Here is an 18,822-nt window from a genome sequence, read left to right as displayed (position 1 = left end):
AAATAGAGCCTCTGACACGGCCACTGTGAGTAACTGCAGAAGAATCAAGCTCGGAGCACCTGAAAAGGTGACTATTTCAGACTAATCTCTTTTATGTTATTTTGCCCTGGGCTTATTCTACTGTTGTACAAAATTATAGACTTCTGCAATCAGGACTGGAAGCAAGATGAGGACACCTGCTAACGTCCCTTTGTCTCCGTGCACAATCACCTTTACCCATATAACTTCAGAGAGAACAGGGTTTGTTTAAGCACAGGTGGTCTACCTGCTCCTCCTTCCAACAGAATGGAAACTTGTAGGAATACATATAAAGGCATGATAAAAAAAACCCCTACACTGTCAAATACAAACTGAATTCTGTTTTATTATTTCTGTGTGATAATTTTTGTGAGCTATACCAGCTTCTTTAGAAATTGCTCTTACCCCTTTCAGAAGATGGCTTTGCTGTATTGGAACATTTCAAACTTGATGGACACTACTTCTTTCTCATATCAGGTGTCAGGAATAAGGGAGGAATGCATTTTAAGCCTGCATACAAACAAATGCAATTGTTTTCAGAAAACAATTTTCTCTCGAAATTTCAACTACTAGTACATGAATCACATCTCCTACCTGAGTTCCAGTACCACATTATATCAAAAAGCTATTCTATCCAAGCATTAAACACACTGCTATAGGACTTCCCTGCATATGCAAAGCAAAATTGTCTTACATTTGAAAAAAGGAGACACAAGACATCTAAAAGATACATTAAAACCCGTGTACGTGTCCTTTAAATTTAGATATAGACTATAACGGTAGTGATATCTACCAATTGTTTCTAGAAGGCTTTACAAGAATAGATCTTTCACAAGCTTGAAGTCATGTACATTTGAAAGAAAGCAACTGGATTTTACAATACAGATGAACTTTCCAGGAGTCAGAAACTCCTCCATGTAGTAAATGATTGTGGAATAATCTTCACTTGGTGATGTGAAAGGTGCTCTGAACGCTCATGTAAAGGACACACCACAAAAAGGATGACAAACATGATTGGCTGTTGGTCTGCTGTTACATGAATTCCTGTGTTTTACTGTGCATAAATACAAAGGAAACAAATCCACAAAACTATCCCATGCTCCAAAACCGTAAGTTCCATAATCAGTAAATTTAAAACATGGTTCTGAACTCTTCATTACTTCAAATACATAATATTAAAAGATGGTAAAATTATGGCTCTTTATTATTTTTAGATAATGAAATCTTACCTAAGAAGAAATCAAATTGCATCTAAATTGGCTTTAAACTAGTTTCAGTTCTTCTTTGCTAGTTGTGGCATTAAGGGAAAAGGAATAAAAGGAGCAGCCCATTTAGTAGGCAAAGAAATACATTAAAGTGTGTGTTGAGTAACCTGATTCCAGTGGCTTTTTATCTACTTTCTCTACTTCATTAATGTAACATGGACTAGAGGAAGTGCACCAAAGCCAAGTGCATGCAGCACTCAAGAGTAGATGGGTTCTGCTGCAGGCAGAGTCTAGCATATAATTCCAGAAATCTGTTTGTGGTTATTGGGAAGAGGCTGTGTTAAAGAATATCTTTTATTTCTCACTTCCTTTTCTTTCATACGCATTTTCCCTCCAACGCTTACAGGAGAGAACAGAATTCTCAGTGAAAATATTGCTAGTTTTCCATCATTTCATTAGAAATGAAACACTTGTTGCAGCAAGAAACACAATCCACAGGGACAAATTACAAAGGCAGAAAAGAGATCTTTTTAATGACTTACTGTTAACAGACTTCTCAAAGCAGTCAGAAAAGGCCCTTTTTCATCTGAGACAGTTTCTCACCTGGTATGGGCAGCTTCTAAAGCTTCTGACATAAGATATGCAAACCTGAAGAATGATGGGGAGAGAGAGAGCAGCAGATGGGAAAGGGAAAAGAAAAAAGGTAACAGTGATCTGAAGAGGGGAGAGAAAACGAAGAAACATAATGTAAGGAAGCAACTTTAATCACAAGGAAAAGAAAGAGTGAAAAAAGAAGAGGAATAAACATGGAAAAGGCTCCACATTGTGAATTCATACTAATAAAAAAAAATTTTATCAGAAGCTATGAAAACCATCCATACAGGTTAGCTTCATGCTGCATTCAGTTCATGTTTTACTCATGCCTTTCATTACTCTAGTCCTGATACCTGGTTCAATGGGTCGGGGCCAATGCTCCGTGCTGAGCACGGACAACCTTTGCCGTTTCCCACTGGGAGCACGCGGTTCCCCGCGGGCTGGCTGCGCTCGGTCCCTGCGCGTTCCCAGGAGCTCCGGGAGCAGCCCCAGCTCCTCTCGCCCTGGGGTGAGGCGCAGCCTTAAACCGCACCCCACCGCCGGGGTCCCGGCTCCTGCTCAGACACCGGGACACGAATCATTTTCTGAATCACAGAATCATAGAATCAACCGGGTTGGAAAAGACTCTCGAGATCATCAAGTCCAACCCTTGATCCAACACCGCCGTGGTTACTAGACCATGGCCCTAAGTGCCACATCCAGTCTCATCTGGTGAATCCATCACCTCCCTGAGCAGCCCGTTCCAATGTCGGATTACTCTCTCTGTAAAAATTTTTTTCCTAATATTCAACCTAAGCCTCCCCTGGCAGGGAAGCCCAGAAAGGCGGAAAAGTAGAAATTAACTCGAGGAGGCGGCGAGGTCAGCGGCGGCACGGGCGGGCAGGAGAAGGGAGCAGCGATAGCGGGGCCGCTCAGCAGCAGGGACGCAGCCAGCCCCGGGCTGCACAGCGAGGGGCGGTGTCCGGGGTGGGCGCTGGGGAAGGGCAGGGCCGGGGGGCGGAGGACGGGCGGCTGATAAACCCCCAGTCCGCCCCGCCCGGAAGGGCGGGATGAGCTCAAGGCGCAGGTAGCGGCCGGAGCTCCTCGGGAAGTTGTAGCTGCTCTCCAGCCGTCCCGCATGGAGCCCCGGCTCCTGCTCGGGGCGCTGCTGTGCGCCTGGCTGCCGTCGGGTGAGCTCCTGCCGGGCAGGGCGCGGGGATGAGGTGGGATGGGATAGGATGGGAGAGAGGACAGGGCAGTCCTGGCCATCGCTAACCTACCGCCTTTGCCTTCCAGCTTTGTCTCCATGGGGCGCCTGGGCGCAGCTCCCTGCCGACGGGGATGTGCCGCTCCGCAGGTAAGAGCTGGCCAGGGCACAGCGGGGCTCCTTCCCCGCCGCGGTGATGCGCCGCGGGAGGGCCGGGCCGGGTGGGCTGCCCGGGCCAAGCCAACCCTGCCTTGTTCTCTGCCCGCAGCCGAGGCAGTACCGGGGGACCTCGGACAGGAGAGGGCCTCTCCGCGGCGATGCAGGTATGGGGGGAGAGCAGGGCGCTGTGATGGGGCAGCTGGCGGGCGCGGCAGGGCCGGGAGCTGCGGCACCTCCTCGGAGAGGCTGGGATGTGCAGCTGGGATGTGCAGCTTTCCTCCGAGGAGCCCCAGGGAGAGAGCATCGACCGCGATGGGACCAGGGCTGATGAGGTGATGCGGTGCCGTCGCTCCTGGTCCCAGGTGCGCCCGGCGAGACCCCTCTGAGGGGGCAGGTGGCGTCGGATCGAGGGATGGCTGTGCTGGCTGTCATCAGGATAATGTGCTTCTCAAATCTTGCTTGAATGCGTCTGTACATTATTGTGATACTATCAGTATTTCTGGTGGCTGTTCTTTGTAATTCTTAAAGACTTGTCCTCGAATGTGTATTTTATCCCACTCACGAGGAGTGTAATTTATGAATGAAAGAAAACTTGGGTTTTGCAGTGTTTAAGCAATGAGGAAAAACTGCATGGTTGTATCTAGAGCTTCAGCTCCTTCAGAAAGCTGTTTGTTGTAGGAAGCATCCTTGCTCAAGGGAAAGCTGAGGTCTGGTCTGGCTCATCCAGCGACAATTGCTTTGTGGGAGCCTTTTTGCTTTTCAGTAAAAGTAAGTGAGCTGGCAGTATCAGATCACTACAGCTCAGCGCTCAGGTTTTTGGATGTGATTTATCTTGGCAACTCGACTATATCACTCATGGCACGTTGCTGAAATGTAATTAGGGTGTGTGGTTCCTGCTCCCTTGTTTGAGGGTGGGAAAAGGAAAGTTTGCTTTGTTGTCCTTGTTTGTGGCTCCACAGAGGAGTTGCCTTTCTTTCTGCTTTCTTCATGCTCTTTCTGGGAAAAGCTGAGCAAAGAAAAAAATGTCACATAACTGCAAACAGGTAATGAAATCAACCACCAATAACAGCAAATGCTCATAGATTGAGGTTCTCCCCCTAAGAATTCAAGAAATAGCAATAGACTGTTTGTTTCCATCTGTGTTAGCCTACTGAGCAGGAGTCTTCAGTAAGAAATATGTTTGGGTGACTGGAAAAAGAAAAAAGAACTATTGCACTCTTCAGTAGAGTGACTGTACTTTTTATTGCACAATGGAGTTTTTTGATAACGTTGTAGTGAGCAAATATGAAGCAATGAGCTTACTAAAACTGGTAAATTTACTGATAGACTCTGAAGAGATTTTTAAATTTCTTGGTTATAGCTGCTGATTTATTTGTTCTTTCTGAAAGGAGTCTGGAATGGCAATTTATAACACCTCATCTACTACAATGTCCTTATCTCGGACCAGGAGACTTCACAGTATGAAATGTGGACCATCCAGTAAGTTATTTATGTTTCCACATGAAATCTCTTGAACTTTATTTTCTGCATAATTTAATTATTTTTTAGAAAGAAAAAACCCTAAAATAACTAATACAGGTCTTTGTAGTAAAGGAGGTCTGCTCTGATCAATCTCTAAGATCCATAGAAGTGCGATAACTTGTTATGGGGTTTAACGTAGCTTTAAATTTATACCTGGTTCTGGTTTGATCATTTGAAAGACTGTCTCTAACTGCAGTTTTTCTAATAAAAAGCTTTTACTAGGGAAATCTGCTCTTGTAGTGATATACCTAAAAAGGTGGATTGCTGCTGGGTGCCATTAAATTGTCTGCCCAGTACCTTTCCTGTGCTTGGAGTTTTTTTGTTTGCTATGTTTTTGCTGAGGTGATCTATGGATGCTCTTCGTGTGTATAATCTACGGGTTAGCAAGATAGGGTACCTTAGCCACCAGCTTGCAGTGGTGGGTATTTTCTTGAGGAATGTGTGTGTTGGTTTTTTGGTTCGTCTTATTTTCACAAATGAAGTGGACAGGCTTAAAATATCTTTGCTGAAGGGTAAAGATCCTCTGTGTTAACTTTACAGAAAGGTCCATGTTATGCTTGTTCTGTACAGAGGAGAAGTATGAGGCAAAATAATTCCTAGTAGTTTTAGTTAGTGATGTGAAACCTCTAGTTTCTCTTCTGTTAGCCTGATGGATTGCATTGGATATGGGACCTACCTGATAGTGAATAGTGTGGATTTGTACCCCATAGCTTTATAGCACAAAAGGCAAGATGTGTGGAATGGACTCATCAATTGTAGTTAGGGTTGTATTATCTCCAAAAGCTTTTAGTGTCTTTAATACACACTGTTTTCAGAAGCTTCTGAGAAGTGTGCAGCTGGATGTGGAGGAACAGTGCAAGAGTTTAGAGAAACATAGTATTGCTCAAATAAGAACTATTACCTATGAACCTCTCTCCAATATATGAAAAAGTCATATATGTTGCATATGGTAAAGTTGCTTTACGAATATAGCACTCTATACTAGTAAAACTCCCTCTTTTGAGGGTTGCATTTGCTTACTGACCAAGAAGTACTTATGATTTCATTTTTTTAAAAACTAAATAAAGCAGCTTACAAAGAGAAGATAAGCAAATCATGCTGAGAAATTTGCTACCATAATAATAATTTGTTTCCCTGGGTTTATTTTTTTTCTAGTCAAAACTCCTTTAATGGGACTAGTAGATTTCATTTTTTGCTTCAGAGCAACCAACTGGGAAAAAAAAACTTTTAAGATACGTTATGTTACCATTCAAGTGTGCAATAAAACACATGTACATAAACCCTTTGCAAGACTTCTGTTAAAAAACTCTTGCAAAGGTTTATGTGCAAGTTTATTGCCTCTTAAAATAGGCGTTATATTTAAGAAAGGGGAGAAAAAAATTAGAACGAGGGAGAATGAAATGGGTAGGAAATTTCTCATCCTAACTCATCACATGTCTAAGCTTCTAAAGGAGGATGCAATTACAATGGCAAAAAATAGATTTCTTGCTCTCTGCAGATGTAATAGTAGAGCCTTTTTGTTTTTTTCTAACTCGTGTTTCTATGAGGGAAACATATTACGTGTGGATTTTCCATTTCTGATGTACTTGCTTTGGAAAGACAGTGTTGTTGAAGACCTGCTTTAAAAGTTATTAATGATTGCCCATACTTGAAGGCAAATAAAATTAGTCTTATTAAACTTTTTAAACAGTGTAATACCCAGACCTGGAAGTTTCCTTTTTAAATTCCAGTAAACTCTGTGTGGGAAATGGAATCCATTGTTGTCTGTGTGTGAAAGACATTGAAAAACAAAACAAAAGAATAACCTGATCTGCTTCATACAAGAGCTTAGGTATCATGCTCCAAATACTTAGAAAAATAGTTTCATTTTGGCCTCTCCAATATGAAGAGATGCAAGCTGCTATAAATCTGCCCATGGACTGGGATTTGCACCCATTTGAGGATATATGAAATAGTAAAGCTTTTTTTTGTTAAAAAACCAACTCACCAAACACCGAAAAAAACAGAACAAGAAACAAATCCAAAAAAACCTCAAAACAGAACAGCAAGGTAGGCTGTCAGCTGCTCTCCCTAGTTTAGCAATGTCTCTAAGAAAATAATCTTTGAAATAAAACTAGAGTAGAATGAAATATAAGTTCATTATAATCACAGGCAATTCTTGTTGCAAGAATATTTTTTCTTGCTTTCAGTAGCTCTATGGAGATAAACCAACATGTTTTATGTGGAATGAGTGCATGACTTGTGCAATAGATCTCTTTACCTTTGTGTAATATTAGTCAACTGAAAGCAGTTCAGAAAGTGAGATGTGTCTTATCTGTCAATGAAACAAAAAAGTTGCTACAGCACAAACAAATGCCAAGAGATAAATTCTTCTGTTAGTTTCTTCTACCTAGGGAGCATGGCATTTAAAATGTTTATCATAATAATTGACAAACACATAGTTTACATAGCTATTAAACTTTTAACGTTTTTTGGCACAAACCTGTTTTTTGCGCAAAGTTAAAAAACAATAAATGAAGTGAAAAAACCAAACAGAAAACTGCAGGGCTAATATATAAGCATATAAAGAACCTGGGACAGGCAAAACAAATCATTTGTGGAAGTATTCAAACTACTGCTGAGAATTTATAATATGTTAAACACTTCAAATTTCTTGTGTTGAAATGCTGTAGCAGGCAGGAGTCACTGTTACTATAGAAGATACTTGTCCCTTACAATGTGTGCTTGAAGACTGATTTGAGGAGATGCACAGGAGCAGAACATCTGCAGCTAACTGGAAGGGTCTTGGAATTGAAAGGTTAAAATTGCATCCTACTCATTCGCCTCAGAATCTTGAAGAAAATTTTAGATCCTAGTGTAGCCCAGGGCTGTATTGCATCCTGTGGAAGCATGTGCCATCTGCCTGCCATTGCAGGCAGATATTGCAGGCAGATGCTTTCACAGACTATGAATTTGAAAGGCAAAAGATAATGCAAGAAATACTTGCTGTGTTATTTCTCCACAATCAAAGGCAGTGGAAAGCTCTCAATGAAAGATTGCACCTAGAGAAAGTATGTGATGGAAATTATGTAGAGTTACAAAACATAAAATTTACAGAATGTTGACACCAAAAATTTAAATATTCCATTTTAAGCATAACTTTACTTTTTTTTTAATGTGTGACTCTAGGTCTAACGTAAGCTTCTTGAAAATTCTTATCCTGATCTGCTTTTCTTTTTCACTTTTCCATTTCAGAATAAAATTAAATTTTTGATTAATTGATCATTTTAGTACTTTACCTTCAGACAACCCTCCCTTCTACACTTGCATGGAATTTTAAAGTATGTCATTTTTTAAAGAATCCTGAAAAATATTTCTTTTTCTATTTGTCTATTTCTGTAAATGACTCTCTGGGGCTCTAAAACTGTTTGGGTCAAAGTTGGTGTATAGGCACAATCATATGAACTGAGGGCATAGGTTGGACCTTGTATTTACCTTGCTTAAGTAAAACTTTATCACTTTCAGATCTCTAAATTAGTCTTTCATACTTAAACTTTTCTGTCCAAGTGAATCTAGTAATCGATATCCTGAGGAGAAACCTGTTTCTATTGTTTTGCATTAAACTATTTTTTTTTCATACTGTGTCTTAAAAAACAGTAACAAAACACAGAATTTCAACACTAGTAAGTACTTAATGTTTTACAGAAAAATAACCTATAGGAAAGTCCACCTCAGCCACAACTCTTCAAGAATTAGGTGTGCTGGTGATAAAGGTGTATTACAGTGAGGTCAAAACTGAGTTGGAGCATCTGTATTCACATGATGGTTAAAGCAAAATCAACTATTTCAAAGTTGATGTGCATGGTAATCTCAGTAGTCAGTTGTCTTCTTGAATGAAAGTGCAATAGATGTCTCTTTGATTTAGTATCTTTTGTGTGGAATACATATACATGCTTGCTTTGCAGTTAGATCTTTGTGCTCTGAGGGGTGAGAGTGGTTCTTTAGTGACTGTATCTCACTTCATGCTGAAGGGCTTCACACTATATTACTCTGAGCTGTGCTTATTTTATTCTTCATAGACATTAGATCAGAAGAATAAATCATGGATAAGCAAGCCAGGACTTAGAGTTCATTTGCAACTGAAATAAATTCAAGAGGTCTTAAGTACTCGTTAGAGAAGAAGTAATGCAAGAAAGTAAAGTAAACTGTGTGCACAATATCATAGATACAATATATGTATCTGTAATAATATTTCAAAATAAATGTGTATTTTGATGAAGATGCAAGATGGCTTTGGACAGTTTTCCTGATGCTCCTAAAGCATGTCACTTCAGAGAACATAAGCAGTAGTCACTTGTGTGAAGGTGGACACTAATCTCCAGAAACCCTTTCAGTGAAGTGCAAACAGCCTAGATTACAGTCACACTTTTTCAAAGGCTCTGATAAATAATGGATTTAAGATCCAGCTACTGCTTCTAGAGCGGCAGCACTGGCCTCAAGGCTCTTACTGCCTGACACTGAAGAATTTAAAAGGAGGATGAACTGAAAAGGAGGTTCATGCACCCAAGGGACTAATATAACCCTATGTGCATATTGTGCAGCCTATTCAGTAATTACCAGATGATTAGAATATTTAAGCTGTGAGGAGAGAGAAGAATTCAGGCCTGTGTTACGAGATGATCCTGCTCAATAAAGAGGGAATTTGGGATGAGCAGCTTCATGACTGCAGTGGTCATATTCTGCAGGTTGTAGTGGCAACAGGTTAGAAATCCCTTAATTACCTATGTGAGTCAAATCATATTACTTAGACCTACCATTTTCTGCTAGAAAAGTCTCACAAGTTTTCAGTTTCAGATTCCAACCCAATGCGCTCAACTGGCATAATGTCAAAGGGGAAAGAGGAGCTGAGAACTTTTTAGTTGGTGTCACTTTCAGGTAAATGAAAGCCACAATATTCTTCCATAACTTTTCCCAGTTCTAGTTTTCATTTAGTCTTGATGTTTTTTCCTTTTCTGCAGATATTAAAATGTTTCTCACATCTCTGGGGCAGACATGACTTAACCTTTCCATAAACTTTTCCATTTGATGTGGTCATATGGGTTAGCTTGTTTAGGGAGCTTATATTCCTTTAGTGACAAAGATCAGAATTCGTTCCTGATATCCTAGGAAGTATTTCTGTGTTAATTGAGTGGAGTTATATGATTCAAGGAGGCCACTTTGTTTACAGTAGCACTAAATGTGATCTGAAACAATGCTGCTTTTCTCAGTACGTGTCTAAGGATAACTATTATTTGCACACACAGCTCTTCTATGCAGTGTAAGGAAACATACTTTACAGTGATGTAAACAGGGATATAAAGAAATACAAGAGCTATGATTATCATATTTTCTTAGAATCTTACATACTCAGAAGAAAACTTCGTAAAGAAGAAAACACTCATCACTGAGTCATTTCACCTCTAATTCAGATTTAACTCCCTTTCTCTCTAAAAGAGAACCAGGGAGATCCTTCCTGATGACAACAAGGGCCCCCAGGCCAGCTGACTGCGTTCACAATCTGAATATACATGGCTTGAAGCAGGTTACCTGAGCCACACTTAGAGGGGAATCATTCAACCTGAAACATCAAAAGGGGGCTAACTTCCTCTAGAGCCAAGAGGAACATGACTTGCAGTCTAATTGCACATTATTGTAACTGGACAGGCAATAGGGCAGAATCTTAGAGAAGCAAAGAATGGAGGCCTGAGCTCTGGTTACTCAAGTCTCACAATGCTCAAGATGAAAGAGCAGAATGTCTGCCTCTCTTGACAAGAGGAACAAGGCTTTTGCATTATTGACAAGATTGGTCACTGTGAGTATGTAAATGAGACTGCTCAGTCAGAGTAAGTAGGAACCTTTCTACATGCTGCTTACATTAGTTTTTATTGAACTTGGGCTGGCCAGGCAGGGAAAGGAGCATTGCCTTTTGCTTTGTCTACCTGCTTTGTTCTTTTCAGCATGACCTCTAGTTTTTTTAGTTTTTTTTTTGTGTGTTTTTTTTTTTTTTTTTTTTTTTCCCAGTGTATATGTGGGGTGCATATTGAAAACAAAGGTATGAAAATTAATTGTTTGGATATTTTTCAAGTCTTCAAGTAACTCATTAGTGTTTTTAAGATGATTGCAAATGGAAATAGCACTAATGAAATGTACTGTCAAATTTTGTCGGAACTTAGTAAGGGTTCTGTAAACTTGTAACTGAAGATAGTATTTTGTAAAAATCACATGGCTTTAAGTAGATGAACACGTAAGCTTTTTTCTTTAATTATATTTTGCTGTAATATTCTTGATGTCTTCCTCATTCTAACATTATGGTATTTAGCATGGCGTAATGATAATGTCTTGAAATTGGAAGAGAGTAGGTTTAGATTAGATATTAAGATGAAATTCTTTACTGTGAGGATGGTGAGGTACTGGAACAGGTTGCCCAGGGAAGTTGTGGATGCCCCATCCCTGGAAGTGCCAGGGATCCCTTCAAGGCCAGGCTGGATGGGGCTTTGAGTGACCTGGTCTAGTGCAAGGTGTGCTTGCCTATGGCAGGGGGGATTGGAATAGATGATCTTAAAGGTCCCTTCTAATGCAAACCATTCTATGGTTCTATGATTATTTTTCAAGAATGATGTGTTTATAAAGATAAAGAAAAGAGGGTTGAGTCTTTAGTTTGTCTCTTCCTGAAACAGTTTCTTCTGAGCAACTTGTCTGCAGCAAATGCAATCTCAATTTGTGTTCTAAAGTGCAAAAATTACGTAATTATATAATAGGCAATTATTAAAATTCAAATCCTTTCCTAAAAAAACTTTATAAGAACAAGTATTAGCAAAATAAGTGAATAGATCACAATTGTTAAAAAAAGATTCAAGCACAAAGTTTGAATTTAGTAGCAAGAAACTTTATTTCTGCTTGTGCACATCGTTCCTTAAACTGTGAGAACTTGTTTGGTCATATTTTGATGGGGATCTTCCCAGGGAAAATAAACAACCCAGCACCTTCCTGCCCCAAGCCCAAACCTGTCAAGTTGCAAGTCAGGGATCTGTGTCTTTATGGAAAGTGTTTGTGTTTCGTATAGTTAGAAGCTGCAAGACACAAGGAGGACAGGCAGGTGAAAGATATACAGCTGGCATCTGAACATTTGTATTTCTAATGTATTGTGTTTGCTCTCATCCTGGCAGAGCTTACCCATAGAGTGTTACTAGTATAAGTAAGGATATAGGCACTCTGCGCTTTTTTGTGCAGTACTTGTTCACTTCATCTATTCATCGCTTAGGGGACTGAAAACATGTCAGACTAACACACGGAACAGTCATTTTTATTTGACTTCTCTGCATCTGTAATGTATTTGCTAAACTGGCTGTCTGTTTTGAGGTAAAACTTTTGCAGTATTTTTCCTTTTTGTGGAGGCCAGTTGGATTCTCCAGGACCCTTTAATGCTAAGTCAACCTCTCCTGTCATTCATCTAGTGAATTTTAGCTTTGGTGAAAGCACTGGGTCTTAAGATAGAAAATGATCATAATTTATTTTTAATATGCCTTGGTTTTTTTCCACTCAGATTCGTTTACATGTTTTAATGGAGGTGAGTGTGTCTACAGGGAGCTGTGCAACTGCAGTCGGTTTAATGCAACTGGACCGAGATGCCAGACAGGTGTGTAAAAAGAGAAAACAAACTGCAATTCTGAGATTGCACTTGGGTTCCCACAGCTACAAGAATGACTACCCTCTGCCTAAAGATTCCTTTGTGCTCTAGCGTTTTTCCCTCTGATTCTATTCGGAGTGATAATATTTCACAGCATGCCACATATACTGTGCCATGTCAACTAGAGTATGAATAAAAAAAAAACCCAGTGCTATGTCTAAAGTGACTCTCCCTTTGTTAGTGTATAACACAGGTGCTGAAAGAGATCATATATGCAGAACATGGGGCCAGTATAATTTTGAAACTTTTGATGGACTCTATTATTATTTTTCTGGGAAATCTTCATACGCACTTGTGAGACATGCTGAAGTAGATGAACAGAGCTTCTCCATACAGGTAGGGAACCATGCTTCTACATTCCTTTTAAATGTTATTGGACATGCTAATGATGTATTAATTTTAAGAGATTAAAAATTACTTGAGATGATACTATGGGGTTGTAGAATGTAAGGTAGATGTAATTCTAACGTGTTGTGGGCTGCCAGTTACCACAGCACACAATATAAACAACTGGAATAAAACTGATGTGTGTACTGCCAAAGCTTGCTTTGTTTGCACAAAGCTGTGAAAAAAACATCACTCAGTTTTTTGTGCTAAAGTGGGACCAAACTACTTGTTCACTGCTGAGTGTGGGATTGGGTATTAGTTGTGTGACATGCATATTACAAAGAATTTGATTAAAAACTTGACTTTGACACTAGTGTTTTTATTTGGCAGGTGAATAATGATCCTGAATGCCGTTCTTCTCCTTATTCCTGCAAAAGGTCCATTAGTTTATTCTTTTCTGGAGATGAACAGATAAAGATGAGCAGTGAAGTCACCTATAAAGGCTTTGGGTAATTCCAGTCATGTTTCTGATGCTGTAGTTACATTAGAATTAAGGTCATGGTAACATTTTGATAGCAAAGATGTAAACTTATTTGTTGGTAGCTTGAAAAAGTATCCAGATCACAAATGCAATAATTACTTCTCATCTACAGAGTGGTGTCTGAGGAAGGTGATACCTGAATTGGTGGTATACAGTATTAAGAAATATAACCACTGACGTTCATACTTTGATTTTTGCTGTTATTTGCAACTTCATTTGGTTTAGTGGAGTTAGTCAGTATTTACATCAGGAATTTTCAGATGCATGAGGAAGTCATTACATCAGCAAATAATTTATTTTTAATGGTTATATTTTCTAATGTAATGTTGTTTTTGATTCTGTGTCATTTCAGAGTACGATTACCTTATATTATTGGAAACTTACACATCCAGAAACTAGCTGGATACTTCCTAGTCAGGCACCAGTATGCCTTTACTCTGGCATGGGATGGTACATCTGCAGTGTATATCAAAATGGCACCAGAGTACTTGGGCAAAACACATGGACTGTGTGGAAACAATAATGCTGTTCTGCAGGATGACCTTGAAACTAGTTATGGTGAGTATTTAAGATGCTTCCTGTTGTATAATATGTGTGGGTTTTTTTCAGGTGAAATAAATGTTACTTTGCTTAGTTTTTAATTTTAATGCTAAGTGAATTTAGGATGAATTTTGTAATGGAAAATACAATGTGGAAATGCTTTTGGTAGATGATACTGTTAGTGAAGAGGACCAGTTTCAATACAGTTGGGGCTCTGGGGAGGAACATCTTAAAAAAGCTGTCTTGCTCAATTACCTGCAATGGCATTTGTACTTCAGTTTCCTGGGACCTGAGAGGTAAAATCTGGTTTTAAATGTTCGCTGTTCTCAGCAATTGTGCAGCCTGTGGAAGCCTGAGATATTGATATTGGAAATAAATCAATAATTACTAAATCAAATAAATGAAAACTGTCAAATCCTGTTTGATCTGGCATTTCATTTATGATAACACTCTCAGAATTGACTAGTGATCCTTCATTATTAACTTTAGACACTTCCAAGAGTCTTGGGTTTCAGTAAATACTGAGTGAAGACCTCAATAAAATAAACAGGGAAAAAAAAAACCAGGTCTCTTGAAAGGTATTTCAAGTTAGGCTATAAAAACTTCTGGAAATCATTGCTTTGGGCTGTTTAGCTCTTTGCTCCCCTTTAAGATTAGGGTGTTTCTGTAGAGTTCTACTCCAAAACTCAGAGTAGATGTGCTAGGTTTCCTCTGTTGTTTGTACATGCCACTCAGTTTCACAAGTCAATACACTACATATGAGCTTCATCCAGTTAGCTTTGGGAGCAGTTGCCATGAAGATATGGCAAGACATGCATTTGTGGGTAATCCAAACAGTAATCAGTGCCACCACTTGTCTATGATGGATGATAGTAATAATGATTAGCTAGTTTCACTCTCGCATAAGTAGAAATGTCCATGCTAAAGTGTCACACCCTGCTTGGCTAATGCAGACAGTCATTTTGAACTATTTCAGTGGCCCATGAGTGCCTCATCTTTCTTGGGTTTTACACTCTCTGTTAGGAGTTTCATATAAAATAGAAGCATAGACCTATATATATACAGTTTATTAAAGCTCTTTTTTTTTTTTCAATTGATGGACTAAGGGAGGCACAGCCCTCCTCACTTAAAGCCCTTCCTTGCCAAATTGCCTGAGTAAGCTGCCTTCTGCTATTCTAAAACCCCTTCTGTAGTTCCTTTTAAAAGTATTTTTTGCTTCTTGGAAGTACCAGATCGATTTCAGCTGATTCACTTAGTAGTGGGAAGGGTTGGGTGTTCTCTTCTTAATGTGTTTTGATTACTGAGATGTTTCCCTGGGAAATCCTATAGAAACGCTGTTGTTCTTCCAAGTCACTGTGTGACTGTATTTGTTTGTCTTGTTTAGGAAAACTGACAGATGATGTAACTGAATTTGTAGAGAGTTGGCAGGAAAATCCTCCACAAGGAACACCCAACTGGGATAGATCTCTTCTCAATGAACCACCATGCCTGACACAAACCCATCAATCTCTACAGGTTTGGATCAACACAAAAACATTATTACAATAGTTGGTGATTCTAATTAGAGCAATAATTTGACTTAATGCTTTGAAGGAGACTGGAAATACTCAATCTCTCTGGAAATATTCAAAGCTCTTTGGAGACATGAATTAAAATGATTGCTGCAGCAGATCTTCTCATCGTCTCATCCTGCCTCCCCCCTTCTGTATTTCTTGATCTTTTCAAATATATTGTCTGCATAGCAGCCAATAAAAGTGTTTGAATATGAGTGAAAAGTTGTAAAATACAGTCGTGTTCTAGAACTAGTTCCCGTTTCTTCCCTTAGGAAGCATAGAAAGAAGCAGGGACTCAAAACTAGAATGAGTTAATATGTCAGTGTTTAAAAATGAATTATTGTTACTTTTGTCCATAACCCTGAAGTAATTTTTCCTTCTAAGTAGTATTTTCAGGATATAACCCTTAGATGAAGTGCTTTTGAAACTAAAGCTGATGACAAGCATGGTTTATTTCTGTTGCCTGTTACTGTGTAATTTAATTAAAATGAAGACCTTTTTCAGGTTATTTTGGCTTAGTTGTAGTTTCCTTGGGGAAGGAATATGTTTTACTTCACTGGTATGATACTGGTTATGGATACTCTGGCACGTAGAGCAATATGTTGCTAGACACTGCTTCTAGCTGGTGAGAGGAAAGTGATTCCTAGCCACAGATGTCTGTTGTGATTTTCTGTAATATTCTATAATATTCATCTTATGTTTATTTTTTACAAACTTCACAACAACTGTCTCTTTCATTTCAGAGGACATATGCTCTGTGTAATATCCTGTTACATCCCCCATTTAAACAATGTCATGAATATGTGAGTCCTCTTTCTTTTATGGCAAGCTGCACAAATGATCTTTGCATGTAAGTGAATGTTTTGGTAACAAAGCTGTTATAAAAAGAAAGTCCTTCTATCATAAGAATGAATTGTAAATGTTAGCGAAACTGATTTGTGTCTTTTTCTGCATATTTGTTTCTATCTAACATTATTATTTTGTCTTTGCTCATTTGTTCTAGTTTTACTGCAGTGAAACACTGTGGAGTTCCTATTTTCTTTGATATAAGGGTGACCAAAGTCAGGCTGTGATATCTTCATAATTTGTTAATGTATCTCCTGTGAATATGGCATCTGTTTTGATTCTGAGCGTGCAACATCCTTAGTATTAGTATAGTATTAATGGCCAGTCTTCGCGAGCGAAGATTTGGGAAAGGTCATTAACCCTTCCAGCCTGCGCAGTGGATTTTTTAGGTGAGACACAGCGTGCGCTGAACTGAGCCCACCCTTTAGTCCTGAGGTTCATCTGCCGGGGCCAAGCAAAGCTTGGACAGTGGCAGTGAGGTCCCCAGGATGTAGGTTTGTTTAGAGTGACCTTCTCTTAGGTGGATTGTGAAGTGACAGTGGCATTGAGGTCCCCTGTTTGTGACCTTCTCTTAGGTGGATTGCCTTCCACGGCTGACGAGCTCCACCTGCCCAGGGGCCCGGGAATCGAACCCGGGTCACAGCGGTGAGAGTCAGACACTCTAACCACTAGACCACCAGAGGCCCCTAGTATAGTATTACTATAATGAAAAGTAATAGTGAAAAGGTCATTTTTGGCATCTGCAAGCCATATGGTAATCCGTTGTAAAGAGAAATTTGATTACTATTTGAACTTATGCTAACATATCATAATCTGCTATGCTCCTTGCCCAAGCAGTTTCTACCAGTTAAATCAACAGGCAGGACAGAAGGTAATTTCCATTTGCAGTACCACTATGACTCACTGTTGGAAATCTTACACTTTCTTGTGAATTTTCTGCAGGGTGTTAGCCCTTTAATAAAACTCAAGACCTTTATTCAAGTCTGTTAATACTGCTGTAGGTCTGTCTTTCATGGATTTATTCAAGAAATTAGTGTGAGGTCTCAAATATATTGATATTCATATTGGTGATGTGTCTTCAAGTGTGGCAAAATGTCTAATCCATTAAAGACTTTTAACCTAGACTAGCAGCACAGTACAATTTTCAAGTAGGTTCAAACAAGATGGTTGTATGCAGTGCAGGAGCATTCATGAGGTTATAATTGCATGTTTGAATGTAGGTAGAAAATAATATGCCAGTTTTTATTTGTGTAAGGTCAGCAGTTGATAATGCAACTTGGTGTCGAGCACTAACTGAATATGCCAGAGCATGTGCCCAAGCAGGAAAGCCACTTCATGGATGGCGTGTGCACTTTGAGCAGTGTGGTACGTAGATGCTTTCGTACTTGGAAGCGCTGCTTATCGGCTGTATTTTAAAAAGGATGCTCTTCATAGTTGTACTTTATTGTCCTTCCTCTTATTTTGGATTCATATAGCTCTTAATGAAACTGTTGAGTGAATGAAACTCCTTCAAGGCTACATAAATGAGATGGGATTTCTCTTTCATGTGTATAATTTGTACTGAATGTATTTAAAGTACTAAGCTTATTACAATGTGATTTAAGAGCCTTCTTACTAAATGAGATATTTTTAAAGATGATTAACCATTTTTATTTTCATAGAGCTACTCTTTCAAATGTCCAAATCTTCATGACTTTCTGATATGTGTATCATGAGTCTTAAAAATAAATTTAAATTACACTTGCATAAGTCTTCATTATATAAGTCACTTAAAGTAAGTTTGAAAGAGATTATGTAATTTGTTCACCTGCCTGTAACGCAGGATCCAGACTGCCTTGTCATCCTGGACAGATTTCCCCTATGATTCCAAAAATCTCTGTTAATGGATGTTCTGACTGTGATGGTCTGAGTATCTGAATAGCTCTGCTGTGAGAAAATTTCTGAGTCTCCCTTGGTGTAATTTAAGATTATTCCTTCTTAAAGCACCTTTAATGGACAAAATGTGAATATATATAAGTATGTATCAATTCCGTGAGTGTGTGTGTTATGAAAGCCATTTTTCTAGACAACAGATACTCAATTGACTTGCCAAAAAGTAAATACCTGAAAGAAACATGAGCAATCTATTTAAGCCCTGAGGCATTACCACAATACCTTTTCTCTACCTGTTTCTATTTTTTAGTCATTACCTGTGCTGAACCCTTGACCTACAATGAATGCATCAACTGCTGTCCTGTTTCATGTCATCACCAATCACAGTGCATTGACAGTGAGCTTTCCTGTGTTGATGGATGCTACTGTCCAGATGGTAAGTTTTGCTTCTCAAATACGTATTGTTTAATTCCATGTAATTTTGAGGTTGTTCTTCCCCAGGTTTATGTCTCTATATGGCCTGACTAGATTAAAGCATTCCCAGGAGCTCTTTATAAATGAAGTGCCAGTGGTGTGTGGATGAATGACCTTATTTTCCTTACTGACAACAGCCCTTTCCTCCTTCTAACAAGTAGCAATAGATTTCAGCACAGGTGCACATTCTAGCTGTACAGACCCACAATTTGAATGAAAAATGGTGTTTGCTCTCTTGTTACGGGACAGCCATCCTCCTGATTGTGGTGGTTGCTGCTTGG

General features: G+C 39.2%; 1 protein-coding gene across 1 annotated transcript in view; it reads left to right on the top strand.

Moving 5' to 3' along the window:
- Nucleotides 1-2,934: 2,934 nt before the first annotated feature.
- OTOG (otogelin) overlaps nt 2,935-18,822 on the top strand; it is a 101,383-nt gene continuing 85,495 nt past the window's right edge. Inside the window, exons 1-12 of the mRNA XM_039382475.1 lie at nt 2,935-2,986; nt 3,093-3,153; nt 3,272-3,326; nt 4,551-4,641; nt 12,245-12,337; nt 12,570-12,724; nt 13,106-13,224; nt 13,609-13,814; nt 15,181-15,311; nt 16,093-16,199; nt 17,451-17,560; nt 18,378-18,503. Of these exons, the coding sequence (XP_039238409.1) occupies nt 2,935-2,986; nt 3,093-3,153; nt 3,272-3,326; nt 4,551-4,641; nt 12,245-12,337; nt 12,570-12,724; nt 13,106-13,224; nt 13,609-13,814; nt 15,181-15,311; nt 16,093-16,199; nt 17,451-17,560; nt 18,378-18,503 (1,306 nt within the window). The remainder of the gene's footprint in view (nt 2,987-3,092; nt 3,154-3,271; nt 3,327-4,550; nt 4,642-12,244; nt 12,338-12,569; nt 12,725-13,105; nt 13,225-13,608; nt 13,815-15,180; nt 15,312-16,092; nt 16,200-17,450; nt 17,561-18,377; nt 18,504-18,822) is intronic.

Source organism: Pipra filicauda, unplaced genomic scaffold (genome assembly GCF_003945595.2).
Source record: "Pipra filicauda isolate LSUMZ 115617 unplaced genomic scaffold, ASM394559v2 scaffold26_size5592650_pilon, whole genome shotgun sequence".
Lineage (NCBI taxonomy): Eukaryota > Metazoa > Chordata > Aves > Passeriformes > Pipridae > Pipra > Pipra filicauda.
Note: the sequence above shows the minus strand (reverse complement) of the source record. Positions and strands in the feature narration are given on the sequence as shown.